The sequence below is a fragment of the Rissa tridactyla genome, chromosome 4 (assembly GCF_028500815.1).
Source record: "Rissa tridactyla isolate bRisTri1 chromosome 4, bRisTri1.patW.cur.20221130, whole genome shotgun sequence".
NCBI classification, from domain to species: domain Eukaryota; kingdom Metazoa; phylum Chordata; class Aves; order Charadriiformes; family Laridae; genus Rissa; species Rissa tridactyla.
In genome coordinates this window covers 74,918,416-74,938,673 of record NC_071469.1, presented here as the reverse complement: position 1 = coordinate 74,938,673, position 20,258 = coordinate 74,918,416, and the positions used below count along the sequence as shown (strand labels likewise).

At 38.5% G+C, this 20,258-nt stretch overlaps 1 protein-coding gene across 1 annotated transcript; it reads left to right on the top strand.

The window, feature by feature from the left end:
• The first annotated feature begins 480 nt into the window (after nt 1-480).
• Nucleotides 481-19,211, top strand: PLA2G15 (phospholipase A2 group XV). Its single transcript, XM_054198928.1, has 6 exons — nt 481-707; nt 8,657-8,813; nt 10,335-10,453; nt 11,855-11,953; nt 12,376-12,600; nt 16,528-19,211. Exons 1-6 carry the CDS (start codon nt 584-586, stop codon nt 17,037-17,039), a joined length of 1,236 nt encoding a protein of 411 aa, XP_054054903.1. The 5' UTR covers nt 481-583; the 3' UTR covers nt 17,040-19,211.
• The last annotated feature ends 1,047 nt before the right edge of the window (nt 19,212-20,258 follow it).

Sequence of the window (20,258 nt, the reverse complement as noted above, 5' to 3'; positions counted from 1 at the left end):
TTTGTTTTTCCTTAAACCGTTCTGACTGCCCCCCTTATGCACTACCTGGTTTTACGCACAAGCTTTACAGCAAACACACCCCTTACTTCGCTGTTAGAAATCAGCAGGATCACGCAGCTGACGAAGCGGCACTGTGAGACAAACGCTGTGCTCCCGCAGCTTTCCCTCCCTGACTGCCTCCTGCCAGCCACCACCGGAGGCCTTACCGGGGCCTGCGGGGTGCCCTGCCTCTCCACTCTGCCTCACACCGGCCGGGCCGGGCCAGCGGCACCTGGCGGCCTCCAAAAGGCAGGGGGTGGGATGGGTGTGGGTGTGTGCCGCCGCATTCACACGGGCTTCTGCTGGGCCCGGGGGGGAACGCGGGGACCGCGTTTCCCGCCGAGGGGCCCTGAGGCGAGGCCGCGCGACGGCTCGGGGCTCTCTGCGATCGGCTGGTGACGCCTGCGAGGGCGGGGCGGGGCGGGTGCTTTTGAGGCCGGGGCGGGCAGCGGGGCCGCACTCCGGTGGCGGTAGCCCCGGCGGAGCGTCGCGTCGGGCACGGGCTTGGTGGCGGCTCCCGGCCCTGAGGTTATGCGCTGGGGTGATGGTCCCGCCGGCCGGCGTTAGGGGAGGGTTTCCCCTCCTCAGCCTCCTTCTCCTGCTGCTGCTCTGCCCCGGTGGCGGCTGCCTGCCGCGCCGCCGGCCCGCGGGGCCGCCCGTGGTGCTGGGTAAGAGCCGGGGGGCGGCGGGGGGGACGCGGCGGTGCGGGCGTTTGGCGCCGCGGAGCGTGGTCAAGCTAGCCGTGTCCGCTGTCGCCCCTTCCCGCCCGGGAGGCGGCGGGAGGCCTGGGGCGGGCACGGCCTCCCCCCGGGTTGCTGCGGGGGGCGGCGGGCTTCGGCGCGGAGCATCTTCTCCGTAACGCTGCCCCGGCCGGGTCGGGGAGGGCGGCACCTCGCATCGCACGGCGGGGCACAGACACGCTGAAAACCTGGGGTTGTCTTTGCCTGTCAGCGGGTATAGGGAAAGCAAGGCTCGCCTAAATACATTCTTAGCCCATTAACTAAAACCAGGCCCGCGCTCCTCGAGTTTTGACTCCGTGCAAACCTTTCATAAAAGAGGTTGTAATTGGATGGGGGAAGAGGAGCGAGTGCATGTTAGGGCTGTCAAACCACAAGTGCTTTAAAAATAATAGGCTCGTTTCATTGCACAACATAAAAAATAAATATTGATTACTGGCCTGTGGTTTCACCTGTTAACACAAAAGAGTTTGTACCAAATATGTAGAAAGTATTCATATAATGATTACAAAAAGCCTCTAACAGATATTACTTAGTATCCATTGATAAGAAGAATTGTGAATAAATTTTAAATGTTTTAATAACTTGCCTACTGAAAGTGTAATTCTTAAGCGTTCCAATATGTTAATTGCTTTTTCTGATATTAATGTCAGTAGTCAGTCCTGTGGGTGTATTTGGTATGCTGTGTGTTATTATGCAATTAACCTTGACCATAAAGGTGGAAGAAAAAGTAAGAAAATCGGAAGAATACTGGGAAAAGGATAAGCACTGGCATGTTGTTCAGTTTAAGCTCCACTTATTTGTAATAATTTAGGGTCTGCTGTTGACTTTATTACAACTCTTACAAACTTCTGACATAAAAGGGTAAATGCTAAACAAGACCTTTTTTAAAGATGCTGTGTATCTGAGGACCAGCATGTACAAATTCCCAGTTCTTAATAGATGGCTGAACTAACTGAGAGGATGTAGATTTGGAAGAAGAAACCACAAAAGGATGTCCTCAGAGGCTGCAGTTAGAATGTGAACAAAAGTTCCTTGAGTTCTGTCCACGAAGGTTAGAAGCAATCTTTTATCCTATTTCTCTGGTCTGTAATGCTGGGTTTTAGCAATAAGCTTTGGCACTTATTCCAGCACAAGCTTCTTGATGACATAGGTGATAGTGTTTTAGTTGCTGATCTAATATTCAACTCTAGCTATGAAGGAATCAAAGAAGATTTAAAAGCAATTGGGATAAAAGGATAGTGATTATAGAAGCATGGAGTTACTACTGAGGAATCTACTGTAAGCATCTATATATACTGTAAGGATGCTTTTAAAAACCATGGCTGACCTACATCTTGTTTTCTTATTTCTGGTAAATACTGCATGGCTGAGCACGTGTTCATCAGCGAGTGGTTTAAAAAACAGATTTTCTTGCAGTTAGAGTGAATTTTCATCAAATGCTACAGAACTTGCATCTCTTACTATTCTAGTCAGTGTCTGCGTTTTAAAACTTGCTGTTTTCTGCTGCCCAGTCCTGACCTCTCCAGAAAGTGAAGATTCAATGAGTTTTAACAAGTTATTTAATTTTTCTGAGTTGTTTGTATGTTTGAGAAAGTTGATGCTCTTAGGGAGTGATTTGCTATAACTTGCTATTCTAAAATACCATGTTTTCTTGATGTATAGGAATGACTGTTGTTGTAAAAACACCTGCACGAAGAGCTTAGCTGCCATTAGACATGACATGGGCAGCGAAGGTCACACAAATAAAGGAGAGGAAGGAGTGACTGTTGGTCACTCACTGGTTCTGTATGAAATGTTCTCATCTTGATTCTAGTTAACTTTTCATGACCTTTTCTTCACCCTTCTTGCTTATGTGATGTTTTAAGATAAGCTTTTTAGGAATTACTGTGATGAGGATGGTAGAAGGGTTTAGGGAGGCATTCAAAGTGCTGGCTTAGCACAGGTGTTTGGGAGAGGGGAGAAAAACACACATTGCACTGGAATCACAAATGCAAAAGGAGATTGAGAGGTGTGTGCAAGGCAGGGTTACACAGGCCTATACAAGCCTGAGATGGTTTGGAGCCCATACAGGAGGGCGAGACAGAGTTGATCCTCCTGATTTATCAGGCTGGTATCTAGACCCTTAATTCCTCATAAGTGTTCAGTTTTTAAATATGTTTTTATCTTGTAGTAAACTTGGTCTCATGATCTAAGCATTCACTCTTGGTCTGTTCGGAATTTAAAACCCTCAAGTAGAAAGGGGAGTTAACAACTTTGGTGTTATACTGTGCATGGCAAGTTGGCTGCCTGATCTTAAGGAATAAAGAAAGAAGGAATGCTGTTTAAAGGAATGTTGTCGACATAATGATTGTTTCATAAATGTTTTAGACCAGTGATGGTCACAAGACCCAGTGTAACTTGCTCTCAACTTTTTTTGTGTAATGACCGCACTTGCAGTTGCAAGCTTACCCAAGTAATGGCGGAGGAAGCAGATCAGTAGTTTGCAAATATGGGACATTGCTTACACGTGGGTAATGCTGTTCTGCTCCCCGGGTACTAATGAAAATGCTGCTTCTAAGAATCTCAAATCTGAAAACAAATGAGCTGCTTCAATACAAGTTTGTAACTGTTGGCTGTAGCTGTGACTACAGATCTGGCAACAGATCTCAGATTTGTAGAGCCCCCTAACTGGCTTAGGTGAATTGTGGTTCTGTGAAACAGCTAAGCCAATCTAATAGGTGCTCATTAGTGCTCCTCCAGGTTTCCTTGAGCCTGTTTATTGGCCACTTTGTGGAGTCATTTGTCTTGCTAAAGCATGAGAAAATTAACCTGTTGAGGAATATGTGATTAATTTTGTAGTTGAATTACCTTAATGGAAGAGCTGGCACAAGGAATGTGGAGAATGGCAGTGCTTCATTGGGATTAGGTTATTTTTTTAAGCTGGTCTGTTCATCATCAAATGGTGCCTTAGTAGCAGGAGCTACTATGCCTGAAGAACATGTTTGTACATACCGAGGGAGCAAGACCAGGGACCAAACTGACATGGGTAGTAATTGACAGCAAAATACTGCAATGCAATTGCTCAAATTTCCCTGAGATTTAAATAACAAAGCATCAAAGGGTATCGGTATAATAGTGGCACTAGAGAAGAAACATGAGGTAAAAGTCAAAACCTTACTTCCAGAGTCCTGCCTGAAGGCTTGATATCAAAGACACAATGCTCATTAAAATGTAAGGTGATTTTTCTTGGAGTTACTGTCTCAAGTGTTTTTGGGGGAAGGGGGACTACTTAAGAAACTTGTTTTCATGCCTTTTTAAAGATTTTCCTATTCAGTCAGGACAATATATTAATACAGGAAAATCTCCTTTAAGAACCTGGACAGCCTACTGAATACCACTACTCAACTGACAATATCTATTAAATATATATATATGCGCATTCTGTGCAAGTGCTTCTGGATATCTGCTTCATGTTTACATGCAATTATAATATTTTTGCACTTCTCTTACCAGTTTGGCTATATGTTCAACACGTTTGTCTTCTAATGCTCACAATAGTAAGTTCCTTTATTTTGTACCTGTTCTTCCTCCTTCATTTTCTCATAATGTCCATCAATAATCACTGTGTACTATCTCATGTCTTATCAATTTTGGGAGCTGATAACCTGTCCTTATAAGATCAGAGGCGGATTCACTGAACTCTTTACCTTTTAGAGCTGACTCAACACAATTACTATAGCAATGTTCTGATACCTTCTGCAAACAATTTGTTAGGTACTTGGCTAAAGTTTTCTAGAAGGACACCTACATGAAGTTTGTTAATAATTGATTTACATGCAAAAGAGGTTTGTCTCTGAATTCCTGCTGACTGCTAATTGAGGTGTGCCTGTTTGTATGGTCAGCTGGCTAGATGTCAGGAGTGATTTAAATGTTTATGCCTCATGTGATCTGAGGTATCTAGGAGTATCATGTGAGATGATGTTTGCTTTCTTGTTCCTATTTTTAAACTCAGGCCTTTTCTGTGGCAGTCTGTCATTGAGTTTGGAGCTACTTTGAGACATTCTCCTTAGGGAACTGTGGCCAGAGTTTAAAATTAATTTCCCGGAAAGCTTGGTTCATTTTGAAGGAAAGCTAATTTATAGAACCAAAACCATGACAGTTATTTGAGGAAATTATACCAGTAAAAAAGTTATGATAGTTGATATATATCCAAAGATATTTGCGTTTCAGATAAAAGTAGTAAAAAAAGTACCAAATGATTACCTATCTGCCACACAAACAATAGTTTTTCCCCCCCATTTATTATATAGGTGCTATCTTTTCTTTTTTCCAAATTAAATTTAAAATCCCCCTATTCATGGCTTTTGTTGAATGTTTTTTTGTTTTTGTTTTCTGAGGTATTAAGACCAGTCACTTTCCAGGGCGAAATTTGCTTATTGTCTCCTATTTGGAACTGTGAATCTGTCATGAACTGTGAATCAGATAGGGACAGGCAGGAGTATCAGTCTGTCCTAAAGCTGGTTACTGTAGTTTCCAGACTTCGAAAAGTCTGTAACCTCTTTTAAACTCTCAAATGAAATTTGTAAACATGCTTTCCGTGAACTTTATTCAAACAAGAACATACCCCAGAAGGAGATCTAGTTTTGCCAGGGCAGTTGAGACCAAAAAAAATCAACCCAACAAACCAGCAAAGGATACTATAATACTGGAAATGAATCGGGCTCATTGATTTATTAGAATGAGTTCTGTTGGGATTACCATCTTTGTGACAAATGATAATATGCTAGAACAGATACATTATCAAATCTGATGGAAACACTTTTTTCTGCTGAATCTCATTATATTTCCAAATGTCCCAGTTCAGAAGTCAATACACGTATTGCACAACGGCAAATCAGGGAAGCAAGGGTACTGCCTGAGATCTCTTCTTGGGCATCCAGTTTTAACTAGTGCTGATGTATTTTGCGGAACTTCACTTGCCAGTTATTTTGTACATCTATGGGGCAGATCTACGAACATCTGCAGGCTTTAAAAGGCAAGAACTTTCTATAATGTTTTCAGCAAAAAGGCTTAGAAACTATAGATACTGGTAGATCAGAAGATGAGGAGAAAAATTACTTTGCCCACAGGTACTTTCTGTGTATGGTCTGAAAGCAAAGGGAATGTGCTTTTTTTCTACTGCTTTCAAATTCCATCACAGAAAATTCAGGAAGGTCTGTCTTTATCCTACAGAATTAATCTTCAATGTGATCTTTTTTTAACCTGTTACTTATCAAAAAGCCACTAAGTAGTTCTCCAGCCAAAATGTAAATCATTAACACTTAAATGGTGAGGGGTGAGGACTGAAGATCTTGCATGTTTCTTTCCATAATCTGAAAAATCAAAATTTGCATTTTGTTCCCTATAGCTTTATCATGAACCCTCTTCAGCTTGCAGAATATACTTTAGAAAATAAAACATGTGTTGTCAATTAGTGATTAACTAACTAGATTAGTTTCACTGTTAATATGGAAATGTAAACCAGAAAAAAACCTCTTTTTGTTGTTAATGCTTGCTTTCTAAACAAACAGGCATCACACCTGCATGTGAGACTTTATTTTTTTAACTGCAGTGCTGTATCTTGGCACAGATGGAACTTGCCCCTTATCTTTTATTTATAATTAAATAAATTATCACTTTTTCAATGTGTTCCTTGTCATCCCTTGGGTAAAAATTATGTAATGTTTCTCATCTTGTGCTCCAAATTGGACACAGGAGCACAGCCTCTGTTCTCAAGAAGCTGGAGGATAAAATATCTTAACTAAATTAAACTTGCAGTTAATCTAAGATCATGCCATTAAGTCCAAGTGAGACTTTGTACAGTTTCCTGCTTTCAGTACTCTTCTTGATAAATATATCCTGATTATGATCTTAAACTTGTTCAGTTGTGAGTCTTCCTATTCTGAGTGGGAGTGCTTATGGTTATTTGAGTGCTGTTTGAAAACCTCAGCAAGTTCTGATACTCCAGATGTTTGTTTGAGTTTTTAAAAGGTATCTTTGCTGGAAGAACTTGATTTTACCCAAGGAAATGACATTCCAGGGTAGAACAGAATGTCACTCTTCTACTTTGTTTTGCATTGAAACTGAAGACAAAATCAACCTGTTCTGTCCTTGGCAGGTTTGCTGCTGAAACTGGCCAGTCATGAATGATATTTTGATATAAATAGAATTACATTCTGTTCCTTTTCTAATTAAGAGCACTGATACAGCACAGGCAGGAGACGGTGGAACAAGCTGTTGCCTTATAGTTCTATAAGCAATAACTAAACACCATTTTGTGAGGTTACAAGACCGAACTTCAGTAAACTCCTTTCTAGGGTGTGATGCAATACTATAATCTCCCTTACTATGCTTTCCACTATATCAGAGTCCTTGAAATACGACCTAAAATAAACTGTGGTCAGCTACTGGGTCTTTTAACGTTTCACTTAAGACTGCAGAAATAATAATAAAAAAAAGCCTAATGAGAAAGTAGGGGTAGTTAATAAAGAAATCCTGAGGTATATCTTTTGTGGTGGGGCATAACTTCCAGTGGTTGAAGTTTGTAAGTGTGTGGCTGTCCAGGTCTATATTTAGTCTGAAGTTTGTCCTTTTTCAGTTCTGCAATAAGTATTTCTCTGAAAGCATATCTGGCTTTCAGGTTAAATTAGGTGTTCCACTAAAAGATATTATCTCTTTCTTTAAACCACTGCTAATTATCAATGTTCTAGGGCACTTAAACGGTTTTGACTAAATAATTTACTGAAGCGGGGGGGGGAGAGGGAGAGGGAAGCAACTGTATGGGTAAGCCTGCATTAAAAAAAACCCTTAAAAATTAAACACTGACGAGTAAATAGGATACAGTTATGTGTACCCAAAAAAGGTGTGCTCAAAGAGGGGGGAGAACCCTTAAGAAGTGCCTAACTCGTAAATTTTTCTAATACAGAGAAACTTTTCAGTTACTGAAGTATCTTTGCCTTTATGGTTCTCGAGGAGAAAATTATTAAACAGAATGTAAGAAGTTTCTCTGGAAACTTGCTGCTGAAAATTGTAAGAGCTTTTTTTAAGCTTATTTCTAATTTAGAAATAATATTCCTGTCTCCACCTGTTGTTTAAAATAAAAAAACCTAAAACTTCATCAAAGGAATACTGGTATTTACTATACATCCTAAGAACAGTGCACTTCAGAGAAGGTGCACATACAAGACCTTTCTCTCCAAGTATTAACTGATGTAATGTATCAAAAAAAGTGAACACCAGAACTGTTGTAGCATCCAACCCTGAGTGGAAAAGACATGAAACCATGTATTTGGGTTATTATGGTAGCCAACTAAATCTTGTGTAGCAAAAGCGCAGTTGAAGGTGAAGTGAAAATAAAAAACAAACGGATCTGCTTTTACTTTTCATATTTTTTTTCATGTCAAATTGATAGTTTGCAAGCAACTGTTTAAAAGGAACAGACAGACTTGTATGTGCTGTTGTAATACTCTGAAGAAAAAATTATTTCAGAAAGATTCAGTTTGCTCTTTAAAACACGGATAATTTTGATAACGTCCGAGACGATCTGTTTTTCATACCTGTGGCCTAAGGTGACCTGTTCCTATATAGCCTGCTCTCTGAAGTTATGAACTGTTGATGCAGAATTATTCTATGTGCTTGTTCCTCAGCTACTGATGTTTGAAAATCTAAATCTTTTCAGTGGAAGATGTGCATGCATTATTCTGTCCTTCTGTAATATTTTTTTTATCCACTTTCAAAACTTAATGGTATCTCTGGATGCAGTGATACTGCATATGAGGGCTATGTTATTAACATGTGTATATTGTAATGTAAAATGTTACACACTTAAGATTAAAGTGTCTCTTTTTTCTATCTTGCAGTTCCTGGGGACTTAGGTAATCAGTTGGAAGCAAAGTTAGATAAGCCATCAGTAGTGCACTATCTCTGCTCTAAGAAGACAGACAGTTATTTTACACTCTGGCTGAATTTGGAGTTGCTTCTGCCTGTCATCATTGATTGTTGGATTGATAATATCAGGTAAGACCTGAAATGTTGCTCTCTGCAGTTATCTCCTTTCCTTAGACTGACATACTTTGTGCAGAACAGCTGCCTTAAACTTTCTTTTCTGATTCAAGACCAGTGAGAGAAATTACTTGGAATTCTGCTAGGTAGAGTAACAGGATGAATCAGATGTGGTTCTGTTGCCTCTAAGGTAGCTGTTCATCACTGATGAAAAGCAGATGTTCTCTTAGTTTCTTCAACTCTCTCTCCTACCCATTACCGAGTGTTGGTTTGTGCACTTATCAGATGCTTCGACAGGCTTATCTAAAGCAGAACATTTTCTGCTTTTTTGATGAGTTACTTAAGTTTTAACAAGGCAAAGGGGAAGGAGGGACATCAGGCAGCACAGACGGGACAGGCAGGAGGAATGCAAGCTTGCACTTTTGCTGGCAGTGTGTCATTAGAGAGCAGTCTCAGGGGCAGCTGTGAGACATGGGGTCCTTCAAGGGCAGTCTGGAATTCTCTTTCTGGAATTATTTTCATTTAAAACATTGCCTAATTTAAAGCTTGCAGACTATTTCATCATTAAGTCTGCCTCGTTAATGTTCCTGTAAAAACCATATAAATGTCTCTATGAAAACGAGAAATATTTAGCTTGTGCAGTTTAAAAATATTGCATTGGCATGTTGTTCTTTTATGTGAATATACCAAGCTGTTGTGTAGTTGTACCTCTGCTTTGTCTTGCTATACGCCTTACAGGTTGGAGAGATTTTTTTGGTGGGTGAAGATTTGAGTATCAATTCAGATTCTAAGACTCCATCTAGGGGTAAAAACTTGCATTCAGAAATGGCAATTGTATTGAAATGGTATTAAAAACAATCAAACAAAATCCCAACAATAATAATGATTAAAAAAACCCCTGACCTAATACTCCCTATTCTTCATATCTCAAATAGATTTTAAAAATATCTACAAAACACTCCATACCTCTATTGGTACCTCAGTAAACACATACCCGGTATTTACTGAGGTACCAATTGTTACTAGTCAAGAAGTATCAAGTATTCCCTTATGCCAGTATCGGTGTTCTAGTTAAACAGAAATGAATTATTTTTATCTAGGAGAATTTTTCTGATATCTGATTTTACAGGTATTTTATCTTCTACTGACACATTCTTAGGTTCTTGACAAGTCTTTGCCATTATGTGAAATGGTACAGAACTATATAAAGTAGCTTATATTCTAAAGTTGAAGTTCAGCCACAATTCTGTATGCTCAGTTTTATAGAGAAGATAAGCCTCAGATTTTGCATGTAAAGCATTAAGTTAATTAAAATAATTGTTTGCATTGTGTAACCTCTTATCCATTAGAGTACTCTTATGTCTGCCTGTTACTGGTTTGTTTTGGTTTTGTTGTGGTTTTTTTTTCTGGGTAATAGCACTTAAAGTTCTTGTTACTGCACTCAGAATGTAAGACCCAACGTAGCTAAGAGTTGTCATGTGGTAATATGACATGTTTCATGTTTTTCTCTCTCTTTTTTTTTTTCTTTTCCCCCAGGCTGGTATATAACCGAACAAGTAAGATTACAGAACCACCAGATGGAGTGGATATCAGAGTCCCAGGTTTTGGGCAGACGTTTTCCTTGGAATTCCTTGACCCAAGTAAAAGGAGTGTTGGTATGTACAAGCTGTGTCTGAAGTGCTTTGTCACTTGTATAAAGACACCCTAGAAAAATCCTATAACAAGCTACTGAAACGTGATTTCAAATTACAATTCTGTTTAGAAGTAGAAAAACAGGGTAGCATATGGCTCACTTTGCTTTTAAGTGTTTTCATTGTATTGTTTTGTCTGCTGTTTGGCCTGATAGGTTGAGACAAGAAGATTCTGTGTTATTTAGTCTTGTGACAAGTTTAAGTTCTCTAGATGAAACTTAAGTAGGCACTTTGAAAGTAGACACTTTTGGAAAATGAGATAAGTTGAGTAGAAAATTCTGTGACTGAAGCTTGACAAGCAAAACCAAAACAAAACCACTTCATTTCAGCTTAGTTCCAAATAAGATGTTCTTTGGCCTTAAGAATGAGTTAATGGGCTTGGGAGATAACAGTACCACGCTCTGTAGTTCCCTGTCTTTTGTCAGTGTCAGAGTAATTACATAATTACATTTGTGCTGCAGAGGATTTCTGCATTAATGTGTTTGCAGGGTTTTTTGTTTAGTATTTTTGTAGAAGTCATCTTCCAGAAAACACTGAATCTGATAAGCTTTTGTGAGGAGTTGTTAGCTGTGGCTGAAGCATTAAGTAATTTAATAGTAATGCACTGAGCTTCACATACTTCATACCATGGATTTCTTTTTCTTTTCTGTAGGGAGCAATCCCCAGAAGGGCAGTAATGTACTTAATGATCTTCACTAGACGACTCATAACTAGAACAGAGACATATTTAAAATTGCCTGTGTTCACTTCAGGGACTATGTGATAAGCATTCAAGACTAATGAGTGAGGTTCTGCTCAAAACTTAAATATGACTGTGATATTCAAGAGGATGTTTTGACACTTAATTTTTCAAACTGTTACTAGATGTATTTAATTGTGGTAATACTTATATCCTATGTGTCAAATCTTGTAATATGTAGCACCTGTCAATATATAGCCAGTCTGCAAATCTTTCCCTTCTTTGCTATTAAAGCATTATGTTCAGTCACTTTAAGTCTCAGTCCATTACCTGATAGCCAGAAAGAGTTTTGGGGTACTTTCCGTAATTTTGCCCTGGGGTACACTGTAAGCAGTTGTTGCCAAGAATAAATGTTGTTGAAGTCCAGGCCAACCTTTATGAATGTATTAAATACCCTACCTGAAGTTCATTTGCAATTGACAAAAGCTAGGACACTAATGTAGTAGTTCTGAGGTGTATTCTTTACAGTTCGAGGGTAAGACGCATTTCTGCTGGGGAGAACTTATCGGTTCTGTGCATGCCACATCTTGCTGCCACAAACTTACTTTGTTTTGTGATAGTGTCTGACAGCTGCTTCAAATCTAATCTTTTCACTGTTCTGTTTCTTTCTTATCTGATGTCTATAGGCAGTTACTTCTATATGCTGGTGCAGAGTTTAGTAGATTGGGGCTACAAACGTGATGAAGACGTAAGAGGAGCACCTTATGACTGGCGAAAAGCACCAAGTAAATAACATTGTTACTTTAAGAAAATTTTGACTCTCCTAGCCACTAGCCAACAAATAATGTTTTGGGTCTCTTCTCCCATCCCACCTGAACAATTATACTTCAAACCTTAATTTTGACTAGTTCTTGGAGCCTGGATACCCCTGGACCCAGATGAAAGTTCCATGGTGTGGTTTCTTTTTTTTTTTTTTTTTTTGCTTTAAATAACTTGTTACTTAAGGCTTGCTTAAAAACAAAATAGCAACAAAAAACCCCACACTACCAAAACACATCCCTGCATCCTACTTAATACTGGAATTTCTAAGCTCTGTATTATTAATTCCACAGACAGTTTCAAAAAACAACGTTTTAAAGAATTGTGTAGAAGTTCAGCATTCACAATTAGTAATTATAACTGTGTAACTTGTGTATATTTACTTTAGATGAGAACGGAGACTATTTTGTGGCCCTTCGCAAGATGATAGAGTTAATGTATGAGCAGTATGGAAGTCCTGTTGTCTTAATTGCCCACAGCATGGGGAATATGTACACTCTCTACTTCCTCAACCATCAGACTCAGGATTGGAAAGACAAGTACATAAAGGATTATGTGTCATTAGGTGCTCCGTGGGGAGGAGTGGCTAAAACTCTCCGTGTGCTGGCTTCAGGTAGGTAATTTGATAGTTTGGAATGTATTTTTTTAGTAGTGCAAGATACTAACTAGACTGTTAACTGTGAGACTGGAAGATGAGTGTTTAAGTTACTATGAAGTTAAAAATAATTTTTTCATGAGTGATTGCAACTTGATGTTTCAAGTCTTTTGACCAGACTTCTTCATCTTTATATTCGTGGGAGTGGTGTAAGTCTTTTTATATCCCTTTTATGCCCCAGGAGCTGCCTCCCCTCTTGATCTCTCCTAACCTCTTTTTATCACATTATTGTGGCCTGGTGTCTTCTATTTTTGTCACTTCTACCTCCAGACTGATTGCTCTCTGTCCAGTGTTGCAAAATTAATGACTCCAGAGCATTCAGTAGTTTCCTTTGATTAAAGATCACACACACTGAGGGATACTTGTAGACATGGTGGTGAAGTGGTGCCCACAGCACAAATGCCGGTCAAAAGCTGTAACTCTACAGGTGAGGAAAATGAATCTTTGAGATCTTGGGTTTAGCATACTGGAAATGCCTAAGACTGAAAAAAATTGAATAAAGAAGCATATGTATTTCACTAAGTAACTGCAAATGACTGATGGAAAAAGTTCACTTACCCCATCATGTGATACCATAATTATTTCATGTGCTTCAGCATTTAGTTCGTGATGTTTCTGGCTTGGTTTTTTAGCTTGTTTCTGACTTACTAGCTTTGGAAATAACTACCTTCTTCCTAAACAAAGCCGACATCAGAAACTGGACTTCATCAAAATGCAGAACACACAGCACATGTCCAGCCATGCAAGAAAGAATACTTTGCTTAGCAAAGGCATTTGTTTCTGAATGGTAGTGTACAACTCAGTTACTAATTAGAAAACTTAACTGGATGTTTGTATGGAGTTATACATTGTACTCTATTGCAATAGCACCATACAAAGTTATTTTCCTTTTCCCACAGGCTTCATCTGACAAGTTTGCATGCTACAGAAATGGCAGGAAGTGAGCAATGTTAATATCACCTTACTAAAAATTCCAGTCATAGATTTCTGTTTGATGAAACTTTTGTGCTTGGTATCTTGTTTAATCTTTAAGATGTATGTCATCCGAAGTAGCTAGCTATACAAATGCATAGTTAAATTTCTACTAAAATGCAGTCATCTCTTAATCTGTGTGTCTGTTGTACTAAAGACCATGTTTTAGAGCAGAAATTTAAGAATCACATATGAAAGTTAAAAGGGCAGAACGTAACATTAGAATGCACATTTTTAGGCTAGTTCTGTCTCAAATATCTATAGTAAATCACTACCATCAGGCATTAACACTTGGATTACATTAGTCTATTAAAGAGTTTCTAAAATTGAGATTACCAGGGTGCTAGTATGCAGAAGAATTGTTGCTTTAAAGAAAAATACTGCACTGCTGCAGGAAAGACAAGGCAAGCTCTGAATGCATTCGTTCTGTTCCCATTCCTGTTTATAAATATGGTAATAGCTAGGAACTTCATTCAAATCCACAGCTGTGTTATCAAAGTGATAAAACGTACACAGGTGGAATTATTTTCTCTAGATCTTCTGTGATACTTTCTGCTACTTATTCATGTACTTTGCAAGATCAATACTTGTATCATTACAATTCCAGTGCCAGTAAATTGAGGATGTTCTCCTGACTATGGTGAGCAAAGACACAAAGTTCACTGTGGTGGTTTGTTTGGTTGGTTGGTTTTTTGTCAGCTTGAGATGTTAGCAGTGTCTTCCTTAGATCTAATATTTTATTCGCTATAATGTCAACGAGTGTCGTGCCTGCTGACTTAAGCATGGTTTTGGCCATACAGTACTTCTGCACTTCAGAGAAAAGTAAAGGATTTGATAAGTATTTTGTAACAGTTCTGTAAGAGAAGGCTGGAATAGTCACGTTCTGTGTTTGATTATTCTACTGGAAATAATTTTTCTACACATTCCATTTATTGTTCAATTCAGAACTCAGGCTTTCTTTGCTGAAAACTGCCAAGTATTTGGTAGCTTAGTGGTGAGTGTGCACACTTTAGTATTTATACCACACAGTAATATGAAACACATTTTTTAGGACCTTTGTGATTCTTGCTGTGCTCCTTTGAGTTTCCTTTTTATCTGTTTCAGATAAAACAATGTTTAGCAATGTCTCCTAAATATACCAGCAATATAGTCCTCCTAAAGATGGCATTAAAGACTGATCTTTAGGTCTCCTTGCTGAAGCAATAGTGCCACCTTACGGAATTGAAAAATACGCTTATTTCAGGAGTACCGCTTTTGGTTCCAGTGTTTCAATTTTTATGCTGTAGTTGACCTGCATCGCTATATACTGTAACTGCCTGAACCTAATAGAAAACCTGATTCAAGGTTCAGCTGACAAAAGAATTGAGGAGTGCTAGCCATTGTGATAATAGAAAATAGGTCTGATTGGACGCTCACTGTGAAAATAAACTTGGTTCTGTCTCAGGGCTGCTTTTTCTTTTTTTAAGAAAAATCATTTATAGTAATTACTATATTGGTCATTTATTAAGAAGCTTTTAGTTTTGTGAAGACGTAAGAATAATGGTTAAAATATGAAGAAAGATGCGTATAAATTATAACTTAGTCGTGTTAGTTTGAGCCATCTTTGGAACAAACTGCGAAGAAAAAACGGACTTAATGTCTACAAAAAATTCTAGACATGTTTTTGTCAAACACTAGTTCTGTAATAAGAGTAAGCCTAAATTTGGTAAAATGTAACAATTTTGTGGTTTATTGGGCATTTGGGTTAATTTAAGAACTTAACTGATAATAAGATCTAGCTCTCTAGATTTATATTATATTAAGAAAATATGATGCCTTGGAAAAGCTTGGTCAGCTGAAAACATTTCCCAAGTGTAGTAGTTATCAACTGCTTTGCTTTCAGGAATTGTTGGTTTTGTCTGTCTCTCCCTGGCAAAGATGTAGTTTAGGTTACCAGAATTGCTAGAAAATGTTAGTGCTACACTAGAGAAAACCTGTGTTCTGAGGAACACAAGCATTTTAGCAGTCTTGAAATGCTGACTGGAAGGGAAGATGCCGATATTGGTGATTTTTCCATGGTTCCCACCAGAAGCTAACAAACTCTATCTCTTCTTTTGCCGAAGTACTACTACTGAATTCGTCATTGAGTGGAGCATTCTTGATAGCATAAGCAGAAACAGTAATATTTACCATACAGTACTTCTGTTCACTGTTGCCATACAGTATTTCTTCTGTTTCCTTTTATGACAAGTTAATTTTTTAGGTAACTATTAAGAGTTTGCCATTTTCTTTCAATTGTAGGCACGTTCTGGTAGTTTTTTTTACGAAGGGAGTGCATAAACTGGTAAAACACTATGCCAAACGGTAAATAAACCACATAGTTATTTTTATAGCTATCCTGAATGAAATACTGCTACTCTGCTTCTCAATGTGCAAAGCTTTAAACATCTTGTTAAGCATATAAAGTCTCTTCATGAGTTCTCACATGTGTGGATATTCGGCAAAACCATAATCTAGGTACCAGAATCGCTGTAAAACACATTTCCAGAAGAGCACTTAAGACAAAACTTGCAAATGGTATAAATAATGCCTAAATAAAAGCCCATTTCTTACTTAGCTAATATAGGAAATATTTTCTCTGTTAAAAAGGAGCATATTGGAAAGGCAGCTGTGTTCTTGGTTTGTCAGTCATCCATTCATCAACTTGTATTTAAATTTGTAAGTTATTAGAAATTAGTTTGCAGCAGCTAATTATCCAGACAATCATAAATGAGGACAAACTTCTCAAATTTTCACTGTAAGCAAAGGGAATAATATTTTTATTCATGTTATCACTGTGAGTGGTAGTGCTGCTGGCTGAGATTCATGCTTTACTCTGTGTATAATGAAATTCCACTTGTTTTTTGGTGTTTTGTTTTTTTTTTTTTTTTTAAGGTGACAACAACAGAATCCCTGTTATCAGTTCACTCAAGATTAGAGACCAGCAGAGATCAGCGGTTTCCACAAATTGGATGCTCCCCTACAACTACACGTGGCCTCCAGATAAGGTCTTTGTAAGCACACCTACAGCTAACTACACTCTTCGGGATTACCGAAAATTCTACAGGGACATCAATTTTGAAGATGGCTGGCTCATGAGACAAGACACTGAACCCCTGGTTTACCAGATGACACCCCCTGGTGTGCGCATACACTGTCTTTATGGTACTGGTGTGGAAACACCTGATTCTTTCCATTATGAAAGCTTTCCTGACAAAGAACCCAAGATTCTTTACAGCGATGGGGATGGTACAGTAAACTTACAGAGTGCCTTGCAGTGTCAAAAGTGGGTGGACATGCAAAAACAGGAAGTGGTGATATTTGAGCTTTCAGGAAATGAGCATATTCAAATGCTATCCAATGATACTACTATCTCCTATGTGAAAAAGCTGCTTTTTGATTTGTGATACCTTGTGTTGGCAGTTATTTTCCTCACCTGTGATGCCTTCCCTAAATATGGGAAAATGCCTTTCAATCCCTTGATATTTAGATATTTGAATTATTTATTTTGGTTTTTTTTTTTTTTAAGGCTGTGTTCAAGAAGTTGTTTGGTGTCCTAAATGATCGTTTGTCTCTGATTTGTCTTCATGATGCTTCCTGGTATTTTCACATTTGCAAATTTGGTCAAATATGCATTTTGGTGCCTCTGTGTCCAATATTCATACAGACTTTCATTTGGCAATTGTGCAGCCCCTGGCGTGTACTACATAGAATCATAGACACCTGAGTTCCTTTGCGTGGTCTTTGCAGGGTTTGGAGCGGGAGGGCAAGGAAGTATTGGAATTTCAAATGCCCGTAAACCAAGGGAATTATATTAACTTGAGAAGCACAGTAAACTTCTTAAAAGGTCATGCATATTCTGATCTACAGTTTCCAGTACCTTAGTTTGTAAATGTGCATACCTACTAGGTCAGATAGGGCAGAGGTCTGTCTGGTACTGTGCTACCTTTGTTGTATCCAGCCTTTCTTTTGTTACAGCATTTGGGGGAAAAGAGATAGATGTGTGAATTACTTGAAGTTTCTTATTAGGTATCTTTTTGGCTTGTGTGTTTTGTGGGTTGTTTTTTTTTTTTTTTTTTTTTAAAGGAAGAAATTGTTTGCTCATTGACTTCTAGAACCTGATTACTTACAATCTGGAGTCTGAGGAATTCTCACCTTGTGCTTTATTTATCAATGAGGGAAAGAAGCTAAACAGTGATTGGTGCTTGCAATAACTGTAGCTGTGTGTAGTAGTACATAAATTAAAGCGGAGCTGAATACTGGCAAACAATCCATACAGTGCAGAATTGTATTTCTGGGTAAAAAATTATCTCCTGTAGTAGAAATGATAATGTATGGTGGGCATTAATTCGAAAAGTGAACTTCCTGAAATAGGTTGGGGAATGGAAGCCAGCATAATACAGTATGAAGTATAAACCTTGTTATCAGTCAAATACTTAAGCTCTGATCCAGTAACTGACCAAATAGTGATTGGAACAATATTGCATTCAGCTGAAAAGAAACTTTTACATTTTAAGACTAAAATTCACTTCCCATAGATTACAAGTTTCATTATTGCTGTTTCAAGAAGTTGGGAGACATTGTTCCTTAAATGTTTCTGTAAATTGCTGAACATGCAGCTCTGTTAATTTCCTACAGTATTGTTTTACTCAATGTTTAAAAAGAGTAATTCAACTCTGAATGACACAGAAACGATAACCTAAAGGCCCTCATATTTACAATGTTGATTACGGAAGTGCTGTTGGAGAAATAGTTTCACTTGAAGATTCTCTTTTGCTTGCTTTAAAACCAGTCACCCAGTTAGACTGCACTTAGTTTCCTGAAAACACAGCTTTGAATGCTTTCAAAATGCTAGGTCTTCCAAGAAAAAAAATGTTTTAAGAGTTTCAGAAACTCATCAGGACTATTGAGGATTCATTACTTAAGAAACTGAAGTTGTCTAAAGGGTAAAGTTTTTAACTGTTTTTGGTAGCATGCATGAAATATTTGCTGTCTTTAAATGTATCAATAAGGTGTGTTGAAATGATGGGCTTGAACTCTTGTTACTGTAGAATGCAAATGCTTTGGCACAGGAGGTAGGTTTAAGGCCTAAGTTTTAATCAGAGATGACTTGTAAATCCAGAACAACTTGAACTAGGGTTGTGCATAAGCTAAATATTTTCCTAGGTTTTAACTTCCTTATGTAGCTTAATTTTCCCCCAGAATTTTCCCCTATTACCTTTGTTGAGGGAGAGGACACATATTCCTGATTTTTAAAACAGAACGTTTATCCTGTCGTCAGTTGCCCAGGAACCTACAGTTCAGCAGCAATATTGCCTAGACTCCAGAGTAAGTACCGAGTTGCCCCAAGCCATTTGTAACTGGTAACTGCTGAAAAGAAAAAACAAAACAACAATAACAACAAAAAATCCCCACAAAAAAGTCCTTTAGCCAAGTGTTCTATTTTAGGCAGGGCTGTCAGCTGGATAAGCTTCAGGCTTGTGTTCCAAGACTGCTCAAAGATAAAGCTCTTCCTGTGGTCTGACTCTGTGGTTTGATTTTTGAAGAAATTGCTATGATACTGGTTAACAACAGAAAGATGTTACAGAGAACAGTTTATCACAATTAGCATTTCTTGCTGAAGTAGACTGCCTGTTAATAAGCACTGGAATGAGCGGAGATGGAGGCTGTATGGGAGGCTACCAACATGGGCATCAAGGGCTGAAAAAAATGAGGAAAGAACATAGGTAAACAGTTCTTAACCTGATGTGAAGAATTTTTCTAAGCTTCATTTAGATCCTTACCCATTAATCGGTGTTATTTTCAGTCCCATACCAAGAGTTTAGGTTCAGGGGTTTTTGTGATTTGAAGTTCCAAAATACATGATTCCAAAAGATGCTCGCTCTTCTTTTTTTTCTCTTCATTTTTTATTTTACTACGCTTTTCTTTTTGTGCCCCAAAAGAAAAAAAAAATCTCTTCTTCTTTTCTAACTTTGGCAACCTAGTACTGGGTTCTGAGATCAGTTGACTGTATCTTTTAACCTGAAGATTTGTAAATCAGCTTTCCCTTAGTAGACAAGCCCTAGAGTGTGTCTCTAAAACTTATGTCAGTTAACCTGGTAAAATGAAGCTGAAAGTTTTTCAGGGCTTTTATTTTTTTAATGTTGTTTGTCACTATAAAGCCTTGTGGCACAAGAATGTGCGTACCTGAGTTCTAAGCACCATGTTAGAGCAAGCACAGTGTTTCTGGTGAGACTTTGATTGGACGTGATGGGTTCTGCAGACTGTGGTTCTGTTTTGTGTCCAGAACTTATGATTTTTGTACCAAATCATCTTCAGCCCTTTCATTTTCAGTTTCTTGCATATTAGGATGGAGTTCTCATTGAAAAGTGAATGCAGCAAGTAAACTACGTTATTGTAGTCGTTGAAACTGAACCACTTCACTCAGCACGTTGAGAAGTACTTACTCACTATGGCATGTTCCTCTACAAGGCAAGAGTGTTTAGCATTACTGTTATAGGCCTGCTAGAGCCATGTGCACTTGAGCATTCTAGATTCTCGTGAGGAGAGAGGTCTGAAGAAATAAATCTTTAGGAGAGGAGAATGTGGCACTTAAGAGGAGTAACTCAGGTGCTTTGCCACACTGC

What these genes read in the sequence shown, in the direction of transcription:
- PLA2G15 (XM_054198928.1), top strand. Translation starts at nt 584, where the DNA reads ATGGTCCCGCCGGCCGGCGTTAGGGGAGGGTTTCCCCTCCTCAGCCTC. An exon ending in TGTTGGATTGATAATATCAG is followed by an intron (nt 8,814 to 10,334) that starts GTAAGACCTGAA and finishes CTTTTCCCCCAG; the next exon opens with GCTGGTATATAACCGAACAA. An exon ending in CCCAAGTAAAAGGAGTGTTG is followed by an intron (nt 10,454 to 11,854) that starts GTATGTACAAGC and finishes TGATGTCTATAG; the next exon opens with GCAGTTACTTCTATATGCTG.